At 33.4% G+C, this 21289-nt stretch overlaps 1 protein-coding gene across 50 annotated transcripts in view; it reads right to left on the reverse strand.

Annotated features, from left to right (window-relative positions):
• The window catches only part of LOC127500029 (uncharacterized), a 162447-nt gene that overhangs the window by 31017 nt on the left and 110141 nt on the right, over positions 1–21289 (reverse strand). For 40 of the 50 annotated variants that reach the window (XM_051870886.1, XM_051870862.1, XM_051870878.1 and 37 more), the window contains 28 exons: positions 20513–20686; positions 20146–20319; positions 19642–19815; positions 19380–19544; positions 19122–19292; positions 18825–18998; positions 18074–18244; positions 17750–17923; positions 17479–17652; positions 15521–15694; positions 15189–15359; positions 14807–14980; positions 14226–14396; positions 12792–12965; positions 12472–12642; positions 9793–9966; positions 9042–9212; positions 8718–8891; positions 8447–8620; positions 6494–6667; positions 6162–6332; positions 5780–5953; positions 5198–5368; positions 3753–3926; positions 3433–3603; positions 783–956; positions 436–612; positions 129–299 (listed from right to left, as the gene is read on the reverse strand). In XM_051870886.1, the coding sequence (XP_051726846.1) occupies positions 129–299; positions 436–612; positions 783–956; positions 3433–3603; positions 3753–3926; positions 5198–5368; positions 5780–5953; positions 6162–6332; positions 6494–6667; positions 8447–8620; positions 8718–8891; positions 9042–9212; positions 9793–9966; positions 12472–12642; positions 12792–12965; positions 14226–14396; positions 14807–14980; positions 15189–15359; positions 15521–15694; positions 17479–17652; positions 17750–17923; positions 18074–18244; positions 18825–18998; positions 19122–19292; positions 19380–19544; positions 19642–19815; positions 20146–20319; positions 20513–20686 (4836 nt within the window). The remainder of the gene's footprint in view (positions 1–128; positions 300–435; positions 613–782; positions 957–3432; positions 3604–3752; positions 3927–5197; positions 5369–5779; positions 5954–6161; positions 6333–6493; positions 6668–8446; positions 8621–8717; positions 8892–9041; positions 9213–9792; positions 9967–12471; positions 12643–12791; positions 12966–14225; positions 14397–14806; positions 14981–15188; positions 15360–15520; positions 15695–17478; positions 17653–17749; positions 17924–18073; positions 18245–18824; positions 18999–19121; positions 19293–19379; positions 19545–19641; positions 19816–20145; positions 20320–20512; positions 20687–21289) is intronic. The other 10 variants (XM_051870854.1, XM_051870866.1, XM_051870887.1 and 7 more) reach the window with 10 other exon arrangements.

A 21289-nucleotide genomic window follows, 5' to 3' on the forward strand; every position in this document is an offset into this window, starting at 1 on the left:
TATTTTTATAGTACATTGACACCTTGTATGTCAAAAGATCAAGAAAAAATGTATTTCTCAGTTCACAACCTCTTTAACTTTGAACAAAAGAAATGTTATTAAATCAAACAATAGTTGATTGAACTCACCTGAGTTTCTCCAGTGTGCAGTTTGTATTTTCTAATGCGTTCTGGAGTTTATTCACTCCTGAATCCTGCAGATTATTGTTGCTGATGTCAAGCTCTTTCAGACTGGAGTTTGATGTCAGGACTGTAGCAAGAGCTGAACAGCTTTCCTCTGTTAGACCACAATTATGCATCCTAAAATGATGATCAGGAGAGGGAGAATTTAGAAACACAAAATACTTGACGCCAACATGATTACTGAAAATGTTGTTTTTGTCACCAGATGTCTTTAAGATGTTTTAAATCTACTATTAATGACCACAATACTCACATCAGTGTGTTGAGTTTACAGTGTTTATCCTTCAGTAGAGCAGCGATCTGATTCACTCGTGTGTCTCCTAGTTCATGTTCACTTAGATTCAGCTCTTTCAGGAGTAACAGGTTTTTAATGTGAAGATCTTCAGTCAGATATTTACAGGCTTCTTCTGCATTAGGACTTTGTAACAACCTGGACAAAGTGGAAGTACCCTGACATTACCTGCTATATAGTGATTTATGCTCACAATGTTGTGAAAGGGCTTCAGTCATTTCAATTCTAATTGTTTATTGACAGTTTAATTCTCATCCACCTAAAATGGTTTTAGGACTGTTGAACATTATTATTTGAAGAACACTCACCTCAGTGTCTTGAGCTGAAAGTTTGGATCCTGTAGTAAATCATCAAGCTCCTTCACTCCTGATTGTCCAGGATCATTTCCTGTGAGATCCAGCTCTATCAGGTGTGAAGGGTTGGATCTCAGAGCTGAAGCCAGAGCTTTATAACCTTCTTCTGTGATACTGCAGTCTGAAAGTCTACAGAAAATAAAAACACAAATTTAAATTAATATTGCATTTGAGATTAATTCATCACTGTAATATCAATAAATATGACTTAATAACGCTACACTTTAATTATCAGATTATTGTTACATATGGGTGGTTTGAGTTAGCTTGATCTTAAATTTAGATTGTTATAGTTAGCCTATACATATATTATTTAGTTTTCACATCAAGAAAAATGTTCCTTTAAAAAAAAGTCTGCACCAATGGAAAAAAAAAAAATGGAAAAAGCCCAACCCCAAATTAAAATAACGATTTATTAGGGGTGTAACAGTACACAGAAGTCATGGTTCAGTAAGTACCTCAGTTTTGGGGTCACGGTTCGATACGAGTTTGGTGAAATAGAAAAAATGGTCACACTTTAGTTTAGGGTCCAATTCTCACTATTAACTATGAACTATGACTTTGCCTCAATAAACCCCTAATTACTGCTTATTAATAGTTAGCAAGGTAATTGTTAAGTTTAGACATGTGGGAGGATTAAGGGATATAGAATATGGTCATACAGAATAAGGCATTAATATGTGCTTTATAAACAGGGGTGCACATAAGTTTTTCAGTCTGGTTCTCATGAGAGCACCTGGTGATTCGGTTTGGTGCTCACACTGCACATAGTGTGACCTATTAAATATAACTATAAAAAGTTAAATAATTAATAATAGCATTATTGCACTTTATTTAGTTAGTTTTTTAATAAAATAATGAACAAAATAATAAATAGTGTGATAATACTATTATATTTTAAAACAAAAAAAGAAAATCAGTATTAAATAAAAAAATAATTATTTTATACAAATATTTACATTTTCTTTATTTTTTATATGAATTTTCAACATTTTCAAACCTAAATAAGCAAGCTTTTATTTTGGCGGGTTGCAAGGAAGTCTCCATCAAACGTTGCAAATTAAACTTACAGATGTGTACAAAATTGTTGCTACCCTTGATAAATATGATCAAAGATGACTGTAAAAATAAATCTGCATTGTTTATCCTTTTGATCTTTAATTCATAAAATTAGCAAAAATCTAACATTTCATTGAAGGAAAAGAATTGAAAGTAGGGGGGAAATTGGAACAGGAAGTCATGGCTGGACAATTTCATGTTCATGATCACCCTGGTGTGCTAAAAAAAGATGTAAATATGAATGGGAATACTTCAGAGATATTTTACTCAAAAATTCTAGGGGTGCCAATAATTGTGGCCAATGTGTTTTGGAGAAAAACATTTATTTCATAATTTGATGCCCCCCCCACTTTCAAGTCTTTTCCTCAGTTTGTTCTCTTGATTAATGACACTGTTCACTGGTTGTCCACTTAGGGTATGTTTACATGGCAACGATGTACTAAAATCAGACGACAAAGTTGTCAAAATGTTCCCCATTCACAAGAATCTGCGAAAACAACTAAAAAGGCTGTATTATGCTGCCAGGCCAGTAGTTGGCGATGTCACTTTGCCAAGAAACAACCCACGAAAACATAATACACATGCATGAACACATAGTATGCGTGTGCATGATGGCACCATTTTCAAAAATTTGTGCTTTTGTTGTTTACATGGAGACTGTAAAGGCATCGTTTTTAAAACCTTGCACTTTGAAAGCAGTTTATAAAAGCTTGCATTTTCAGGCCTTCAAAACACCATTGTTGTTTAAATGAACAGTCAAAATACATAAAAAGTTTTTCGTTTTCAGTTGAAAATTGTGTCATGTAAACAGCCCCTTAGTTCTTCTGTGAATTTATACTCCCTGTTTGGTTCAGTTCTTTGACTGGTCTTGTCTTGGTTAAGTGGATGTGTTTTACCTGTGATTCTCATCTTTATTCTGTGGATAATTGTATTAAAGACAGGCAAGCTATTTACACAGCCACGCGTGACAGCCTCTAAGTTCTGCATCAGTTAAGGCTTCCACATATTTTGAAGCTTAAAGAAACAAATGAACTTGAAACATAGAACAAGACTAAAATACACGTTATCTCTGCGCTTGAAAGCACATTTTGTGAACGAATTATTACAACATTTATTTATTTTATTTTTTTCAGCATGTCATGTATGGGGTCCCATACAACCACTCATGTGCAAAATCTCCAACTAGGCTGTGAAAAAGAGTATTTACATGTTTTCAAACAGTTCATCCTATTTAACCAACCCTATTCATATTTTTTTATTGAATGGCATTTATCAAACAAAACCAGAGCTACTCAATATCAATCTCCAAACCCTGTTCCAGATTCCTCCCCTGCTATTCAATGTCACTTAGCAAAAGAGTCAGTGAGCCTCCAAGGCAGTGTGTTATATATAACGGCAATAGCTGTGTGCATGTTAACAAAGTGTGAATCTTACTGGTTGACCAGTTTTCTTTATAGTGCAATGAAAAAAATAACACCTCTCCAGTAAAGAGAAAAAAATTCATGTCAGTCTGAATGAACAGCAGTTTATGGTGAACTGTACTCACTTGAGTATCTCCAGCTCACACACAGGATTCTTCAGTCCCTCACAGATCTCTCTGACTCCTGAGTCCAGCAGACGGCTGTTGTTCAGGTTCAGCTCTTTCAGGATGGTTTTGGAGGAGAGAACAGTAGCTAGAACTGAACAGCTTTTCTCTGTCTGCTCACAATTATTCAGCCTAAACACAAAACAGCATTATTTATTATTCAACACATATTTAACACACATCAGATCAACAGCTCTTCATATCTGCTGACACGTGTGACTGACAGTCTTTTATAATGAGTAAACAGAGAAGTTATAATGTATAAAATCATATTGACTCACTTGATTTTCTCCACTTTGCTATGAGAGTCCATCAAAAGAGCAGAGAGTTTCTCTCCATCCAGATCTCCTAATTTATCTTCACTCAGATCCAGTTCTGTCAGTAATAATGGACTTTTAACCAGAACTTTAGTGAGATACTCACACGCTTCCAGTGCAGCAGGACTTTTCAAAAACCTACAGCAAGACGACAACAATTTTAGATTAGATAATCTTGTAATAATTGTATACCTTTTGCTGCTCCCATCCTGCTTATGGGTATGAGTGGACTAAATCAAATATAGAAAAAAATATAGATCATTCCCACTTGTATGTTTCCATAGTTAGTGTATGAGTGTGATGTAGGGTTGTGAATCGAAAATCAATAGAGTAAGAAAATTAAAATTCTTCTTATCAATTCCTTTCTGTGGATTGTAATGTGACTTTAAACCATTCAAGCTGACTGAATAACTTTTGTAACTGAATTTGTAATGCATATCTTACATTTGATTACAGTTTCTGTACCTGAATATCTGAAAATCTTAAACATTTGTATCTTTTAGTTGTATTAATTTGTGTTATTGCTAATGTGTTTATTTGTTCTCATTTAATTGCTGAGTGTTTCTTGTCTTTAATAATGCTTGAAATTTAAATTAGTTAGGCTAGTTGTTTTTGCTGTGGTATTTTTGTTAATTTTTGCCTTTAGATTTTTGTTCATGGTATTGATGACGTGAATGATGTCAATTTTTATTTTTATTTTTTTTTTACCTTATTGGAATCGAAACTAGGAATCGATAAAAATCGGAACTGGAATTTCTAAAATTCTGATTCCCAACTCTAGTGTGATGTTCCATTCGGTTTTCAGTTGTTCCTAGAGTTTGGTATTTGTTTCTAAAGCATTCCTTTTAAGTTTTAGCTTTATAACCATAAACTAATGCTGACATAAGTCTGCAAAGAGTTTGTGTGTGTGTGTGTGTGTGTGTGTGTGTGTGTGTGTGTGTGTGTGTGTGTGTGTGTGTGTGTGTGTGTGTGACAGGCAAATAAGAACATATATAGAATGTTTTCTTCAATGAATAATTGTTTATAGATATCAAATATATTTTTCAGTTTGTATTGATGGAAGAGAACTTGATATTAGTAAATGTAAACAATCCATTTTTTTTGGTGTGTGAAAAATTAACTAGTATGCAAGTTTTACTGTTTAAGGAAATATAACATTTGTACCATTTTTATCAACACAGCATAATTATAGTAACTGATAGTGCTATTAATGTGCTGTTTATACAACAACTTTATTGCTTATGAAAACAAATGTATAATTTTGCCAATTTTAATCTTCCATATTATGTGAAGTGATTAATAAACAATGGATCAATACAAGACATGAAAATCAACTGATTATTGTTTTGTTGCAGCATGGCTTCAGGTTATTTTAAAAGTACAATTTTATTAAATATTTAAAGGTTCACCTGATGGTTAATTTACAGTGTTCATCATGCAGTAAATCATGAAGCTCCTTCACTCCTGATTGTCCAGGATCATTTCCTGTGAGATCCAGCTCTATCAGGTGTGAAGGGTTTGATCTCAGAGCCGAAGCCAGAGCTTTATAACCTTCTTTACTGATACTGCAGTCTGAAAGTCTAGAAAAATTTAAAAAAAAAAAATAAAGAAAAAATGTTATTCTTTGTGGAGACAGATTATTGTATCACTAATGGGATTTATGAATGGTATCTGACAAATTAGACAAATTATGAACAAATTATTGCCAGAGAGTGTGCAAAAACATATGCCAATATTTATTTATTTTTTTTTTAATATTGGCAAAATCTCCTTTAGATATAAACACAACATATGCATTAACCAAAACCTTATTAAAATAAATAACTTCAAAAACCTAATCTTATTAAATTAATAGTTCACCAAAAACGAAATCACTAAACACAAAAGAGATGTTAGGCAGAATATTAGCCTATTAAATTTTAAATTTTAAAATCTTATTAAATAAACCTTAATAAATGTACATAAACATGTACACAAATGAAAATACACACTTCAGTTTCTCTAATCTGCATTGTATATTTTCCAACAGATGACAGATCTTCTTTATTCCTAAATTTCTGAGTTTATTTCCACTCAGATCCAGCTCTTTCAGGTTTGAAGGGTTTGAATTAAATGCTGAAGTCAGAGCAACACAACCTTCTGCTGTAATACTGTTATTATTCAGCCTGAAGAGAATGAAAACAAAGACAGGAAACAATCTTTAATTTATTTCAGCCACAATTCACAATACAGGAAAAGAAGGATACATTTATATGATAGATCAACTAATCTCAATCCTCAAAAAATTTAAAGGGCAATGACAGTGTTTTTTTAGACTTTAAAAATGTAATATCAATTTTTTTTGTAAATTATAAAACCCTGTGAAATACTCACATCAGTGTGTTGACTGTACAGTGTTTATCCTTCAGTAGAGCAGCGATCTGATTCACTCGTGTGTCTCTTAGTTTACGTTCACTCAGATTCAGCGCTCTCAGGAGTAACGGGTTTTCACCCACAATTCCTCTTATATACTGACAGGCTTTGTCTGCTTCAGGACCCAAAAACCTGCAGATAAGAAGGATTCAAATAAATTCTTAAATTTGATCTAAGGACAAATAACATATGACTATGTGTGTGAAATGGATCATTTTATATTAGTGAAATAATGTTTATATAAATAAATTGCCTGTATATAATTTATTTTGTATTATTTGATCACATCTCACCTCAGTGTCTTGAGTTGACAGTTCTGATCCTGTAGTAAATCATCGAGCTCCTTCACTCCTGATTGTCCAGGATCATTTCCTGTGAGATCCAGCTCTATCAGGTGTGAAGGGTTTGATCTCAGAGCTGAAGCCAGAGCTTTATAACCTTCTTCTGTGATACTGCAGATTGAAAGTCTAGAGGAAGACAAAAAGAGACAAATAGTCTAAAAACTGTAATATTTACTCCTTCAATAACAGACCTGCAAACTCACAGAAGGTGAAAAAGGTGACCGGTTTATGAATGTAATCACTGTGGGGGGTCTGGGAACATTTCCCGCTTGATTTAAACATGTAAATGACGCATTCTGGTGCACTCTAACAAGAATGGAAATGTTAAGCCTTTGAACTTTCAGAAGTGCAAATAGGACATACTTCTTTTACAATTCTCATTAAAAGAGGTCATAACAGAAGAAAACAAAGGATTTCATTTGTAAAATGTAAACATTTCATAGTAACTAATTACAAAGTAATTATATTGACTTGTCTAATGACTTGTTTGTACTAAACATATTGTTTATTTTTAAAGGATTTTTTTTTACTCACATTACAGACATAAGATATATAAAAAACAACATACAACTTATTTAATAATACATATTAAATACAAAGTTTATAATGACAATTATTGTTCAGTAAATGATCTTTTATATTTTAATGTTGATTTATCAACAATTTCAGTGCAGGTTACATAGTTCCACCAGTAGGTTGCAGCAAGAGACTGTTTTTAAGAAGGAGTTAATAGACCATTCATTAAAAAAACGCTGATTAATTCTGGAACGAAGCAAGGTTGTAAATATTATTAATTTGTACGAACCCCAACTGTTAACAATTAAACAGCTAACTGTTGTTTCATAACTTTGAAACAAAACTAAAGAAAAAATTCTTCACTACTTTACATATCTAAATTAACATTAGCAAACAACACTGATCATGTTGACACTTAACACTCACATACTGGTATTGGTTTAACACAGTGGGTATTGTTTCATTGTTTCATTCATGTTGGTTTTAATTTTCTTTACCGACATTGGCAGATGTTAAAATCAGATATAAATGGGGATGCAGTGAGAAGTAGCCTTAAACTCAGCAAAAATATTCTGATTCATTCTGAACCGAAGTTGTAATTCACTGATGTTAGTTTACGTGCTAACCAACATGTAGGAAAAAATGTGATGGGGTAGCGTTAGGAATAATGTTTCATGACAAACTTGCTTGGTTTTCTTATTAACTGACAAAGTAACTTGATTTGGCAAGTTAACGCTACTGTAGCAACTATATAATGTTAAGTGAGTTTAAAAGAATTACATCACTGGCAGCAACCTTACCTCAAATTTGTTGTAATACCAAGAAAAGCTGTCTATGGAAAATAAGACGATGTTTTATTGGGAAACAGAGAAACAGCTATGGTCTTACTCCGGCTTCTGAGCTTGCTATATCACACTGCCACAATTCGATAGGATTAGGCCAATATGATTCCCAGCACCCCAAAAGTTTTGTCAACAGGAGAAATGAATACAAGAGTCATTTTCACTAATGTAAGTGACATTACTAACTAACCGACCATCTCTTCATGATATGCATATTAATAATTACAAAACTGACTGCTTGAGCCTTACTGCCCTGCTTAGTATCACAATACATGTCTGCTGAAGCCATTTGCTAAATTTTAAAATATCCTGCTTACTTTACGACTTAAAAATGTCTAGAAATCCAAAAAATATTTATTGCAGAATGCCAAACACATTTACAATTTATTATTGATTCAGTTTATATAGAGGTCTATGATCCAGATTAATTTTTTGATAGGGCTCTCCCTGAGGCGTACAGAGTGTTCATTTATTAATAATAATTACTGGGGGGGGGTAATAATGAAGCCTTGATTCTGATTCATGTTTAGATTAAGCAAATTCAAACCTGAGTATCTGCAGTGCACACTCTGAATTTCCCAGTAGAGTGGAGATTTGAGTTACTCCAGAGTTTCCTAGTTTATTTCCACTCAGATCCAGCTCTATCAGGTTTGAAGGGTTTGAATTAAAAGCTGAAGTCAGAGCAGCACAACCTTCTGCTGTAATACTGATGCACTTAATCCTGTAGAAGAGAAAAGAAAGCTTTAATAATGAAAAAGATTAATAATATCAGTTTTCTTGCAGCAGTTGGCCTTTAACACATTGACTAAAATACTTACTTCAGCTTTTCCAGTCTACACTGTTCATTCTCAAACAGAGTCGAGAAGATCTTCATTCCTGAGTCTCTGAGTTTAGTCCCACTCAGATTCAGCTCTGTCAGATTTGACGGGTTTGTATTTAAAGCTTCAGTCAGAACACAACAATCTTCTGCTGTGATATCACTGTTATTCAGACTGCATAAAAAGACAAATATTTACTTGAGGATGATTACATTACAAAAGCATCCAATGATTATTCACTCAGCACTTTCCGGTAAAAGATACATAAAACAAACCCAGCTGCAAATTCACAAGTATTAAAGGTGTTATTATGATACAACTCACATCAGTGTGTTGAGTTTACAGTGTTTATCCTTCAGTAGAGCAGCGATCTGATGCACTCTTGTATCTTTTAGTTCACATTCACTCAGATTCAGCTCTCTCAGAATTAACGGGTTTTTACCCATAATTCCTATCAGATACTGACAGGCTTCATCTGCAGCAGGACCCAAAAACCTGCAGAAGAGAAGTTGAAGCAGGATTCAATTCAGTTCTCAACTAAACATGAGGAAAAAAAGCATCTGACTTTGATGTGAAACAGTGTGACATGGTTTATCTTGAATTTACTTTGATACATCAGTGGGGCTGAGTGACAGATCAATATCAATATTTATAGGAAATGATCAATCTATAATGTTGATAAACTTTTAAGTAATTTTTTATATTTAGCCTACATCTATACAATCAGATGTATGATGCTAAAAAGTCTGCAAGTTCTGCTTGTCTCTGTGTGAAGCAGTGGAATTAAAAAATAAAGGTAGCTTACTTTGTGGAGTTTACTTGTAAATAAAGCAAACTATATTTACTTTTCTTTTCTTTTCTTTTTTTTTTTTGATGGTCTAACAAACATGTGGAACATTTCCTTCCCCATTAATACTATGAAGTAAATAGATATCAATACTGAATGATATGGGAAAAATATTGCCCAGCCCTATGCATTCGACTGAATTAGTAAAATGATTTTTCTGTAAAAATAGCCTGCATATTTTGTGGGTTTATTTATTTATTTGATTTTGAATATTTCATCATGTCTCACCTCAGAGTCTTGAGTTGACAGTTCTGATTCTGTAGTAAATCATTGAGCTCCTTCACTCCTGATTGTCCAGGATCATTTCCTGTGAGATCCAGCTCTATCAGGTGTGAAGGGTTTGATCTCAGAGCTGAAGCCAGAGCTTTATAACCTTCTTCTGTGATACTGCAGTCTGAAAGTCTACAGAAAATAAAAACACAAATTTAAATTAATATTGCATTTGAGATTAATTCATCACTGTAATATCAATAAATATGACTAAATAACGCTACACTTTAATTATCAGATTATTGTTACATATGGGTGGTTTGAGTTAGCTTGATCTTAAACTTAGATTGTTATAGTTAGCCTATACATATATTATTTAGTTTTCACATCAAGAAAAATGTTCCTTTAAAAAAAGTCTGCAACAATGGAAAAAATAAAAATGGAAAAAGCCCAACCCCAAATTAAAATAACGATTTATTAGGGGTGTAACAGTACACAGAAGTCATGGTTCAGTAAGTACCTCAGTTTTGGGGTCACGGTTCGATACGAGTTTGGTGAAATAGAAAAAATGGTCACACTTTAGTTTAGGGTCCAATTCTCACTATTAACTATGAACTATGACTTTGCCTTTGCCTCAATAAACCCCTAATTACTGCTTATTAATAGTTAGCAAGGTAATTGTTAAGTTTAGACATGTGGGAGGATTAAGGGATATAGAATATGGTCATACAGAATAAGGCATTAATATGTGCTTTATAAACAGGGGTGCACATAAGTTTTTCAGTCTGGTTCTCATGAGAGCACCTGGTAATTCGGTTTGGTGCTCACACTGCACATAGTGTGACCTATTAAATATAACTATAAAAAGTTAAATAATTAATAATAGCATTATTGCACTTTATTTAGTTAGTTTTTTAATAAAATAATGAACAAAATAATAAATAGTGTGATAATACTATTATATTTTAAAACAAAAAAAGAAAATCAGTATTAAATAAAAAAAATAATTATTTTATACAAATATTTACATTTTCTTTATTTTTTATATGAATTTTCAACATTTTCAAACCTAAATAAGCAAGCTTTTATTTTGGCGGGTTGCAAGGAAGTCTCCATCAAACGTTGCAAATTAAACTTACAGACGTGTACAAAATTGTTGCTACCCTTGATAAATATGATCAAAGATATTAAATAAATAAATGTATAAATAATATAGATAAATAAATCTGCATTGTTTATCCTTTTGATCTTTAATTCATAAAATTAGCAAAAATCTAACATTTCATTGAAGGAAAAGAATTGAAAGTAGGGGGGAAATTGGAACAGGAAGTCATGGCTGGACAATTTCATGTTCATGATCACCCTGGTGTGCTAAAAAAGATGTAAATATGAATGGGAATACTTCAGAGATATTTTACTCAAAAATTCTAGGGGTGCCAATAATTGTGGCCAATGTGTTTTGGAGAAAAACATTTATTTCATAATTTGATTTCCCCCCCACTTTCAAGTCTTTTCCTCAGTTTGTTCTCTTGATTAATGACACTGTTCACTGGTTGTCCACTTAGGGTATGTTTACATGGCAACGATGTACTAAAATCAGACGACAAAGTTGTCAAAATGTTCCCCATTCACAAGAATCTGCGAAAACAACTAAAAAGGCTGTATTATGCTGCCAGGCCAGTAGTTGGCGATGTCACTTTGCCAAGAAACAACCCACGAAAACATAATACACATGCATGAACACATAGTATGCGTGTGCATGATGGCACCATTTTCAAAAATTTGTGCTTTTGTTGTTTACATGGAGACTGTAAAGGCATCGTTTTTAAAACCTTGCACTTTGAAAGCAGTTTATAAAAGCTTGCATTTTCAGGCCTTCAAAACACCATTGTTGTTTAAATGAACAGTCAAAATACATAAAAAGTTTTTCGTTTTCAGTTGAAAATTGTGTCATGTAAACAGCCCCTTAGTTCTTCTGTGAATTTATACTCCCTGTTTGGTTCAGTTCTTTGACTGGTCTTGTCTTGGTTAAGTGGATGTGTTTTACCTGTGATTCTCATCTTTATTCTGTGGATAATTGTATTAAAGACAGGCAAGCTATTTACACAGCCACGCGTGACAGCCTCTAAGTTCTGCATCAGTTAAGGCTTCCACATATTTTGAAGCTTAAAGAAACAAATGAACTTGAAACATAGAACAAGACTAAAATACACGTTATCTCTGCGCTTGAAAGCACATTTTGTGAACGAATTATTACAACATTTATTTATTTTATTTTTTTCAGCATGTCATGTATGGGGTCCCATACAACCACTCATGTGCAAAATCTCCAACTAGGCTGTGAAAAAGAGTATTTACATGTTTTCAAACAGTTCATCCTATTTAACCAACCCTATTCATATTTTTTTATTGAATGGCATTTATCAAACAAAACCAGAGCTACTCAATATCAATCTCCAAACCCTGTTCCAGATTCCTCCCCTGCTATTCAATGTCACTTAGCAAAAGAGTCAGTGAGCCTCCAAGGCAGTGTGTTATATATAACGGCAATAGCTGTGTGCATGTTAACAAAGTGTGAATCTTACTGGTTGACCAGTTTTCTTTATAGTGCAATGAAAAAAATAACACCTCTCCAGTAAAGAGAAAAAAATTCATGTCAGTCTGAATGAACAGCAGTTTATGGTGAACTGTACTCACTTGAGTATCTCCAGCTCACACACAGGATTCTTCAGTCCCTCACAGATCTCTCTGACTCCTGAGTCCAGCAGACGGCTGTTGTTCAGGTTCAGCTCTTTCAGGATGGTTTTGGAGGAGAGAACAGTAGCTAGAACTGAACAGCTTTTCTCTGTCTGCTCACAATTATTCAGCCTAAACACAAAACAGCATTATTTATTATTCAACACATATTTAACACACATCAGATCAACAGCTCTTCATATCTGCTGACACGTGTGACTGACAGTCTTTTATAATGAGTAAACAGAGAAGTTATAATGTATAAAATCATATTGACTCACTTGATTTTCTCCACTTTGCTATGAGAGTCCATCAAAAGAGCAGAGAGTTTCTCTCCATCCAGATCTCCTAATTTATCTTCACTCAGATCCAGTTCTGTCAGTAATAATGGACTTTTAACCAGAACTTTAGTGAGATACTCACACGCTTCCAGTGCAGCAGGACTTTTCAAAAACCTACAGCAAGACGACAACAATTTTAGATTAGATAATCTTGTAATAATTGTATACCTTTTGCTGCTCCCATCCTGCTTATGGGTATGAGTGGACTAAATCAAATATAGAAAAAAATATAGATCATTCCCACTTGTATGTTTCCATAGTTAGTGTATGAGTGTGATGTAGGGTTGTGAATCGAAAATCAATAGAGTAAGAAAATTAAAATTCTTCTTATCAATTCCTTTCTGTGGATTGTAATGTGACTTTAAACCATTCAAGCTGACTGAATAACTTTTGTAACTGAATTTGTAATGCATATCTTACATTTGATTACAGTTTCTGTACCTGAATATCTGAAAATCTTAAACATTTGTATCTTTTAGTTGTATTAATTTGTGTTATTGCTAATGTGTTTATTTGTTCTCATTTAATTGCTGAGTGTTTCTTGTCTTTAATAATGCTTGAAATTTAAATTAGTTAGGCTAGTTGTTTTTGCTGTGGTATTTTTGTTAATTTTTGCCTTTAGATTTTTGTTCATGGTATTGATGATGTGAATGATGTCAATTTTTATTTTTATTTTTTTTTTTACCTTATTGGAATCGAAACTAGGAATCGATAAAAATCGGAACTGGAATTTCTAAAATTCTGATTCCCAACTCTAGTGTGATGTTCCATTCGGTTTTCAGTTGTTCCTAGAGTTTGGTATTTGTTTCTAAAGCATTCCTTTTAAGTTTTAGCTTTATAACCATAAACTAATGCTGACATAAGTCTGCAAAGAGTTTGTGTGTGTGTGTGTGTGTGTGTGTGTGTGTGTGTGTGTGTGTGTGTGTGTGTGTGTGTGACAGGCAAATAAGAACATATATAGAATGTTTTCTTCAATGAATAATTGTTTATAGATATCAAATATATTTTTCAGTTTGTATTGATGGAAGAGAACTTGATATTAGTAAATGTAAACAATCCATTTTTTTTGGTGTGTGAAAAATTAACTAGTATGCAAGTTTTACTGTTTAAGGAAATATAACATTTGTACCATTTTTATCAACACAGCATAATTATAGTAACTGATAGTGCTATTAATGTGCTGTTTATACAACAACTTTATTGCTTATGAAAACAAATGTATAATTTTGCCAATTTTAATCTTCCATATTATGTGAAGTGATTAATAAACAATGGATCAATACAAGACATGAAAATCAACTGATTATTGTTTTGTTGCAGCATGGCTTCAGGTTATTTTAAAAGTACAATTTTATTAAATATTTAAAGGTTCACCTGATGGTTAATTTACAGTGTTCATCATGCAGTAAATCATGAAGCTCCTTCACTCCTGATTGTCCAGGATCATTTCCTGTGAGATCCAGCTCTATCAGGTGTGAAGGGTTTGATCTCAGAGCCGAAGCCAGAGCTTTATAACCTTCTTTACTGATACTGCAGTCTGAAAGTCTAGAAAAATTTAAAAAAAAAAAATAAAGAAAAAATGTTATTCTTTGTGGAGACAGATTATTGTATCACTAATGGGATTTATGAATGGTATCTGACAAATTAGACAAATTATGAACAAATTATTGCCAGAGAGTGTGCAAAAACATATGCCAATATTTATTTATTTTTTTTTAATATTGGCAAAATCTCCTTTAGATATAAACACAACATATGCATTAACCAAAACCTTATTAAAATAAATAACTTCAAAAACCTAATCTTATTAAATTAATAGTTCACCAAAAACGAAATCACTAAACACAAAAGAGATGTTAGGCAGAATATTAGCCTATTAAATTTTAAATTTTAAAATCTTATTAAATAAACCTTAATAAATGTACATAAACATGTACACAAATGAAAATACACACTTCAGTTTCTCTAATCTGCATTGTATATTTTCCAACAGATGACAGATCTTCTCAATTCCTGAGTTTCCTAGTTTATTTCCACTCAGATCCAGCTCTTTCAGGTTTGAAGGGTTTGAATTAAATGCTGAAGTCAGAGCAACACAACCTTCTGCTGTAATACTGTTATTATTCAGCCTGAAGAGAATGAAAACAAAGACAGGAAACAATCTTTAATTTATTTCAGCCACAATTCACAATACAGGAAAAGAAGGATACATTTATATGATAGATCAACTAATCTCAATCCTCAAAAAATTTAAAGGGCAATGACAGTGTTTTTTTAGACTTTAAAAATGTAATATAAATTTTTTTTGTAAATTATAAAACCCTGTGAAATACTCACATCAGTGTGTTGACTGTACAGTGTTTATCCTTCAGTAGAGCAGCGATCTGATTCACTCGTGTGTCTCTTAGTTTACGTTCACTCAGATTCAGCGCTCTCAGGAGTAACGGGTTTTCACCCACAATTCCTCTTATATACTGACAGGCTTTGTCTGCTTCAGGACCCAAAAACCTGCAGATAAGAAGGATTCAAATAAATTCTTAAATTTGATCTAAGGACAAATAACATATGACTATGTGTGTGAAATGGATCATTTTATATTAGTGAAATAATGTTTATATAAATAAATTGCCTGTATATAATTTATTTTGTATTATTTGATCACATCTCACCTCAGTGTCTTGAGTTGACAGTTCTGATCCTGTAGTAAATCATCGAGCTCCTTCACTCCTGATTGTCCAGGATCATTTCCTGTGAGATCCAGCTCTATCAGGTGTGAAGGGTTTGATCTCAGAGCTGAAGCCAGAGCTTTATAACCTTCTTCTGTGATACTGCAGATTGAAAGTCTAGAGGAAGACAAAAAGAGACAAATAGTCTAAAAACTGTAATATTTACTCCTTCAATAACAGACCTGCAAACTCACAGAAGGTGAAAAAGGTGACCGGTTTATGAATGTAATCACTGTGGGGGGTCTGGGAACATTTCCCGCTTGATTTAAACATGTAAATGACGCATTCTGGTGCACTCTAACAAGAATGGAAATGTTAAGCCTTTGAACTTTCAGAAGTGCAAATAGGACATACTTCTTTTACAATTCTCATTAAAAGAGGTCATAACAGAAGAAAACAAAGGATTTCATTTGTAAAATGTAAACATTTCATAGTAACTAATTACAAAGTAATTATATTGACTTGTCTAATGACTTGTTTGTACTAAACATATTGTTTATTTTTAAAGGATTTTTTTTTACTCACATTACAGACATAAGATATATAAAAAACAACATACAACTTATTTAATAATACATATTAAATACAAAGTTTATAATGACAATTATTGTTCAGTAAATGATCTTTTATATTTTAATGTTGATTTATCAACAATTTCAGTGCAGGTTACATAGTTCCACCAGTAGGTTGCAGCAAGAGACTGTTTTTAAGAAGGAGTTAATAGACCATTCATTAAAAAAACGCTGATTAATTCTGGAACGAAGCAAGGTTGTAAATATTATTAATTTGTACGAACCCCAACTGTTAACAATTAAACAGCTAACTGTTGTTTCATAACTTTGAAACAAAACTAAAGAAAAAATTCTTCACTACTTTACATATCTAAATTAACATTAGCAAACAACACTGATCATGTTGACACTTAACACTCACATACTGGTATTGGTTTAACACAGTGGGTATTGTTTCATTGTTTCATTCATGTTGGTTTTAATTTTCTTTACCGACATTGGCAGATGTTAAAATCAGATATAAATGGGGATGCAGTGAGAAGTAGCCTTAAACTCAGCAAAAATATTCTGATTCATTCTGAACCGAAGTTGTAATTCACTGATGTTAGTTTACGTGCTAACCAACATGTAGGAAAAAATGTGATGGGGTAGCGTTAGGAATAATGTTTCATGACAAACTTGCTTGGTTTTCTTATTAACTGACAAAGTAACTTGATTTGGCAAGTTAACGCTACTGTAGCAACTATATAATGTTAAGTGAGTTTAAAAGAATTACATCACTGGCAGCAACCTTACCTCAAATTTGTTGTAATACCAAGAAAAGCTGTCTATGGAAAATAAGACGATGTTTTATTGGGAAACAGAGAAACAGATATGGTCTTACTCCGGCTTCTGAGCTTGCTATATCACACTGCCACAATTCGATAGGATTAGGCCAATATGATTCCCAGCACCCCAAAAGTTTTGTCAACAGGAGAAATGAATACAAGAGTCATTTTCACTAATGTAAGTGACATTACTAACTAACCGACCATCTCTTCATGATATGCATATTAATAATTACAAAACTGACTGCTTGAGCCTTACTGCCCTGCTTAGTATCACAATACATGTCTGCTGAAGCCATTTGCTAAATTTTAAAATATCCTGCTTACTTTACGACTTAAAAATGTCTAGAAATCCAAAAAATATTTATTGCAGAATGCCAAACACATTTACAATTTATTATTGATTCAGTTTATATAGAGGTCTATGATCCAGATTAATTTTTTGGTAGGGCTCTCCCTGAGGCGTACAGAGTATTCATTTATTAATAATAATTACTGGGGGGGGGGGGGGGGGGGGGGGGGGGGGAATTCTGATTCATGTTTAGATTAAGCAAATTCAAACCTGAGTATCTGCAGTGCACACTCTGAATTTCCCAGTAGAGTGGAGATTTGAGTTACTCCAGAGTTTCCTAGTTTATTTCCACTCAGATCCAGCTCTATCAGGTTTGAAGGGTTTGAATTAAAAGCTGAAGTCAGAGCAGCACAACCTTCTGCTGTAATACTGATGCACTTAATCCTGTAGAAGAGAAAAGAAAGCTTTAATAATGAAAAAGATTAATAATATCAGTTTTCTTGCAGCAGTTGGCCTTTAACACATTGACTAAAATACTTACTTCAGCTTTTCCAGTCTACACTGTTCATTCTCAAACAGAGTCGAGAAGATCTTCATTCCTGAGTCTCTGAGTTTAGTCCCACTCAGATTCAGCTCTGTCAGATTTGACGGGTTTGTATTTAAAGCTTCAGTCAGAACACAACAATCTTCTGCTGTGATATCACTGTTATTCAGACTGCATAAAAAGACAAATATTTACTTGAGGATGATTACATTACAAAAGCATCCAATGATTATTCACTCAGCACTTTCCGGTAAAAGATACATAAAACAAACCCAGCTGCAAATTCACAAGTATTAAAGGTGTTATTATGATACAACTCACATCAGTGTGTTGAGTTTACAGTGTTTATCCTTCAGTAGAGCAGCGATCTGATGAACTCGTGTGTCTTTTAGTTCACATTCACTCAGATTCAGCTCTCTCAGAATTAACGGGTTTTTACCCATAATTCCTATCAGATACTGACAGGCTTCATCTGCAGCAGGACCCAAAAACCTGCAGAAGAGAAGTTGAAGCAGGATTCAATTCAGTTCTCAACTAAACATGAGGAAAAAAAGCATCTGACTTTGATGGGAAACAGTGTGACATGGTTTATCTTGAATTTACTTTGATACATCAGTGGGGCTGAGTAATAGATCAATATCAATATTTATATGAAAATGATCAATCTATAATGTTGATAAACTTTTAAGTAATTTTTTATATTTAGCCTACATCTATACAATCAGATGTATGATGTTAAAAAGTCTGCAAGTTCTGCTTGTCTCTGTGTGAAGCAGTGGAATTAAAAAATAAAGGTAGCTTACTTTGTGGAGTTTACTTGTAAATAAAGCAAACTATATTTACTTTTCTTTTTTTTTTCTTTTTTTTTTGATGGTCTAACAAACATGTGGAACATTTCCTTCCCCATTAATACTATGAAGTAAATAGATATCAATACTGAATGATATGGGAAAAATATTGCCCAGCCCTATGCATTCGACTGAATTAGTAAAATGATTTTTCTGTAAAAATAGCCTGCATATTTTGTGGGTTTATTTATTTATTTGATTTTGAATATTTCATCATGTCTCACCTCAGAGTCTTGAGTTGACAGTTCTGATTCTGTAGTAAATCATTGAGCTCCTTCACTCCTGATTGTCCAGGATCATTTCCTGTGAGATCCAGCTCTATCAGGTGTGAAGGGTTTGATCTCAGAGCTGAAGCCAGAGCTTTATAACCTTCTTCTGTGATACTGCAGTCTGAAAGTCTAGAACAGAATAATCAGTTACTCCATATATGTCCTGAACAATATTATTCCATACAAAAATGGATAGCTGAATATGGAAGCAAACAACAGGCCCAACGACCTTTAATATATTAGTCAACTAACCTGAGTTTCTCCAGTTTACAGTTATTTTTCAGTCCATCAGAGAACAGCTTCACTACTGAATCCTGGAGATTATTATTACTCAAGTCAAGATCCTTCAGATAGCTGGAGTCTGAACTGAGAACTGAAGCAAGAGCTGAACAGCTTTCCTCTGTTAGATCACACTCACTGAGCCTGAAAATAATACAAAATGTTATCAAATGCATCATATTCCTGTGATTGCTGTGGTGTTGAGTGTAGCTGATGGTGAACTGTACTCACTTGAGTATCTTCAGCGTTGATTTCTTCAGTCCCTCACAGATCTCTTTGACTCTTGAGTCCAGCAGACGGCTGTTGTTCAGGTTCAGCTCTTTCAGGATGGTTTTGGAGGAGAGAACAGTAGCTAGAACTGAACAGCTTTTCTCTGTCAGCTTACAATTATTCAGCCTAAACACAGAAACAGCGTTATTTAACAACAACTCTTCATATCTACTCACACATGTGAATTACAATACAGAACAAACAGAAGACCACATTGACTCACTTGATTTTCTCCACTTTGCTGTGAGAGTCCATCAAAAGAGCAGAGAATTTCTCTCCATCCAGATCTCCTAATTTCACTTCACTCAGATCCAGTTCTGTCAGTAATAATGGACTTTTACCCAGAACTTTAGTAAGATACTCGCACACCTCCATTGCAGCAGTACTCTTCAGAAACCTTCAGTAAGTAGATGAGAATTTTAGATTAGTTAATTTTACAATTGTGAACATGCTGTTGATCCACACACACCATTTTTTGGAACAGATGGTGTTTACTGTTTAATTTGAAAGTTTTGTATGGTACATGTATTCCTAATTGATCTGCAATGTTGTTAATACAATGCATTTACATTGATCTTGCATATTATATATGATGTTTTATTTAAACACTTCATGACACAACATTTTTGATGAAACACTTCATCAAAATAAGATATGGTTTATTAATGTCACATTGCAGCATTGTTGGAGAGCCGTTAATTTCACTAAGTAAATTTTTTTAAATTACTTGATGGACTTTAATGAACAGTGTTCATCCTGTAGTAAATTATTGAGCTCCTTCACTCCTGATTGTCCAGGATCATTTCCTGTGAGATCCAGCTCTGTCAGGTGTGAAGGGTTTGATCTCAGAGCTGAAGCCAGAGCTTTATAACCTTCTTCTGTGATACTGCAGTCTGAAAGTCTAGAAGAAAAAAAAAATGTTTGTTCTTATCTACATAATACTTTACAGTCAATTACAGTATATAGTAAAATGCACAGTGATGCATGTACTGAAATTGAAATTTCAGCCTATATAGTCTTTAAGTTATCTAATCAAAATAGGACATTTACAAATGTATATTAATATACAAAAATATAGATTTAAATATACACACTTCAGTTTTTCCATTTTGCATTGTGTTTTTTTCAACAGAAGACAGATCTTCTCCATTCCTGAGTTTCCTAGTTTATTTCCACTCAGATCCAGCTCTATCAGGTTTGAAGGGTTTGAATTAAACGCTGAAGTTAAAGCAGCACAACCTTCTGCTGTAATACTGTTATTATTCATCCTGAAGAGAAAGAAAACAAAGACAGAAAATATTCTTCAGTTTTTCTCAAAACCTTCTTTAATGAACAATAATTATTTTAAATAATTTAAAGACACTCTGTGGTGAAAATCAAGTTTTTAATGTTGTTTATATGTCTATGTAGTGTTTTTAATATGCTTTAAGACAAACCATGTGCAAATTCATAAGTCAGCACCATTGCTGAGTATTTTATGTTTGAAACTGCAGTAAACTAAAGACAGTCTAAAACCTGCGGCTTGAAATCGTGGTTGTTTGTGACATCACAGACTACCTTATAACCAATCACAACAACGTGCCGGCAGGCTTTAGCATATCATTAACTATGACTGCTCTGAAGCAGGAAAGTCTGGAGAGAAGCCAGTGGCCTGTTGCACAAAGCCGGTTTCAGTTTCTACCCAGGTAAGTTCAAGATTAGTTTGAGTAAACTCTGGTTATTCGGGTTTATGAAGGTGGATTGGTTTTTAGTGGGTTTCATTGCTATGGTAACTTACGCTACACGGCTAACCTGCTCTGGAGCAGGTTTTATTCTGGGTTAGAGATCGCAAACACAAACTGGACCAATCAGCTGTGAGTAAAGTGACATGT

The sequence above is a fragment of the Ctenopharyngodon idella genome, chromosome 18 (genome assembly GCF_019924925.1).
Source record: "Ctenopharyngodon idella isolate HZGC_01 chromosome 18, HZGC01, whole genome shotgun sequence".
Classification (NCBI taxonomy): domain Eukaryota; kingdom Metazoa; phylum Chordata; class Actinopteri; order Cypriniformes; family Xenocyprididae; genus Ctenopharyngodon; species Ctenopharyngodon idella.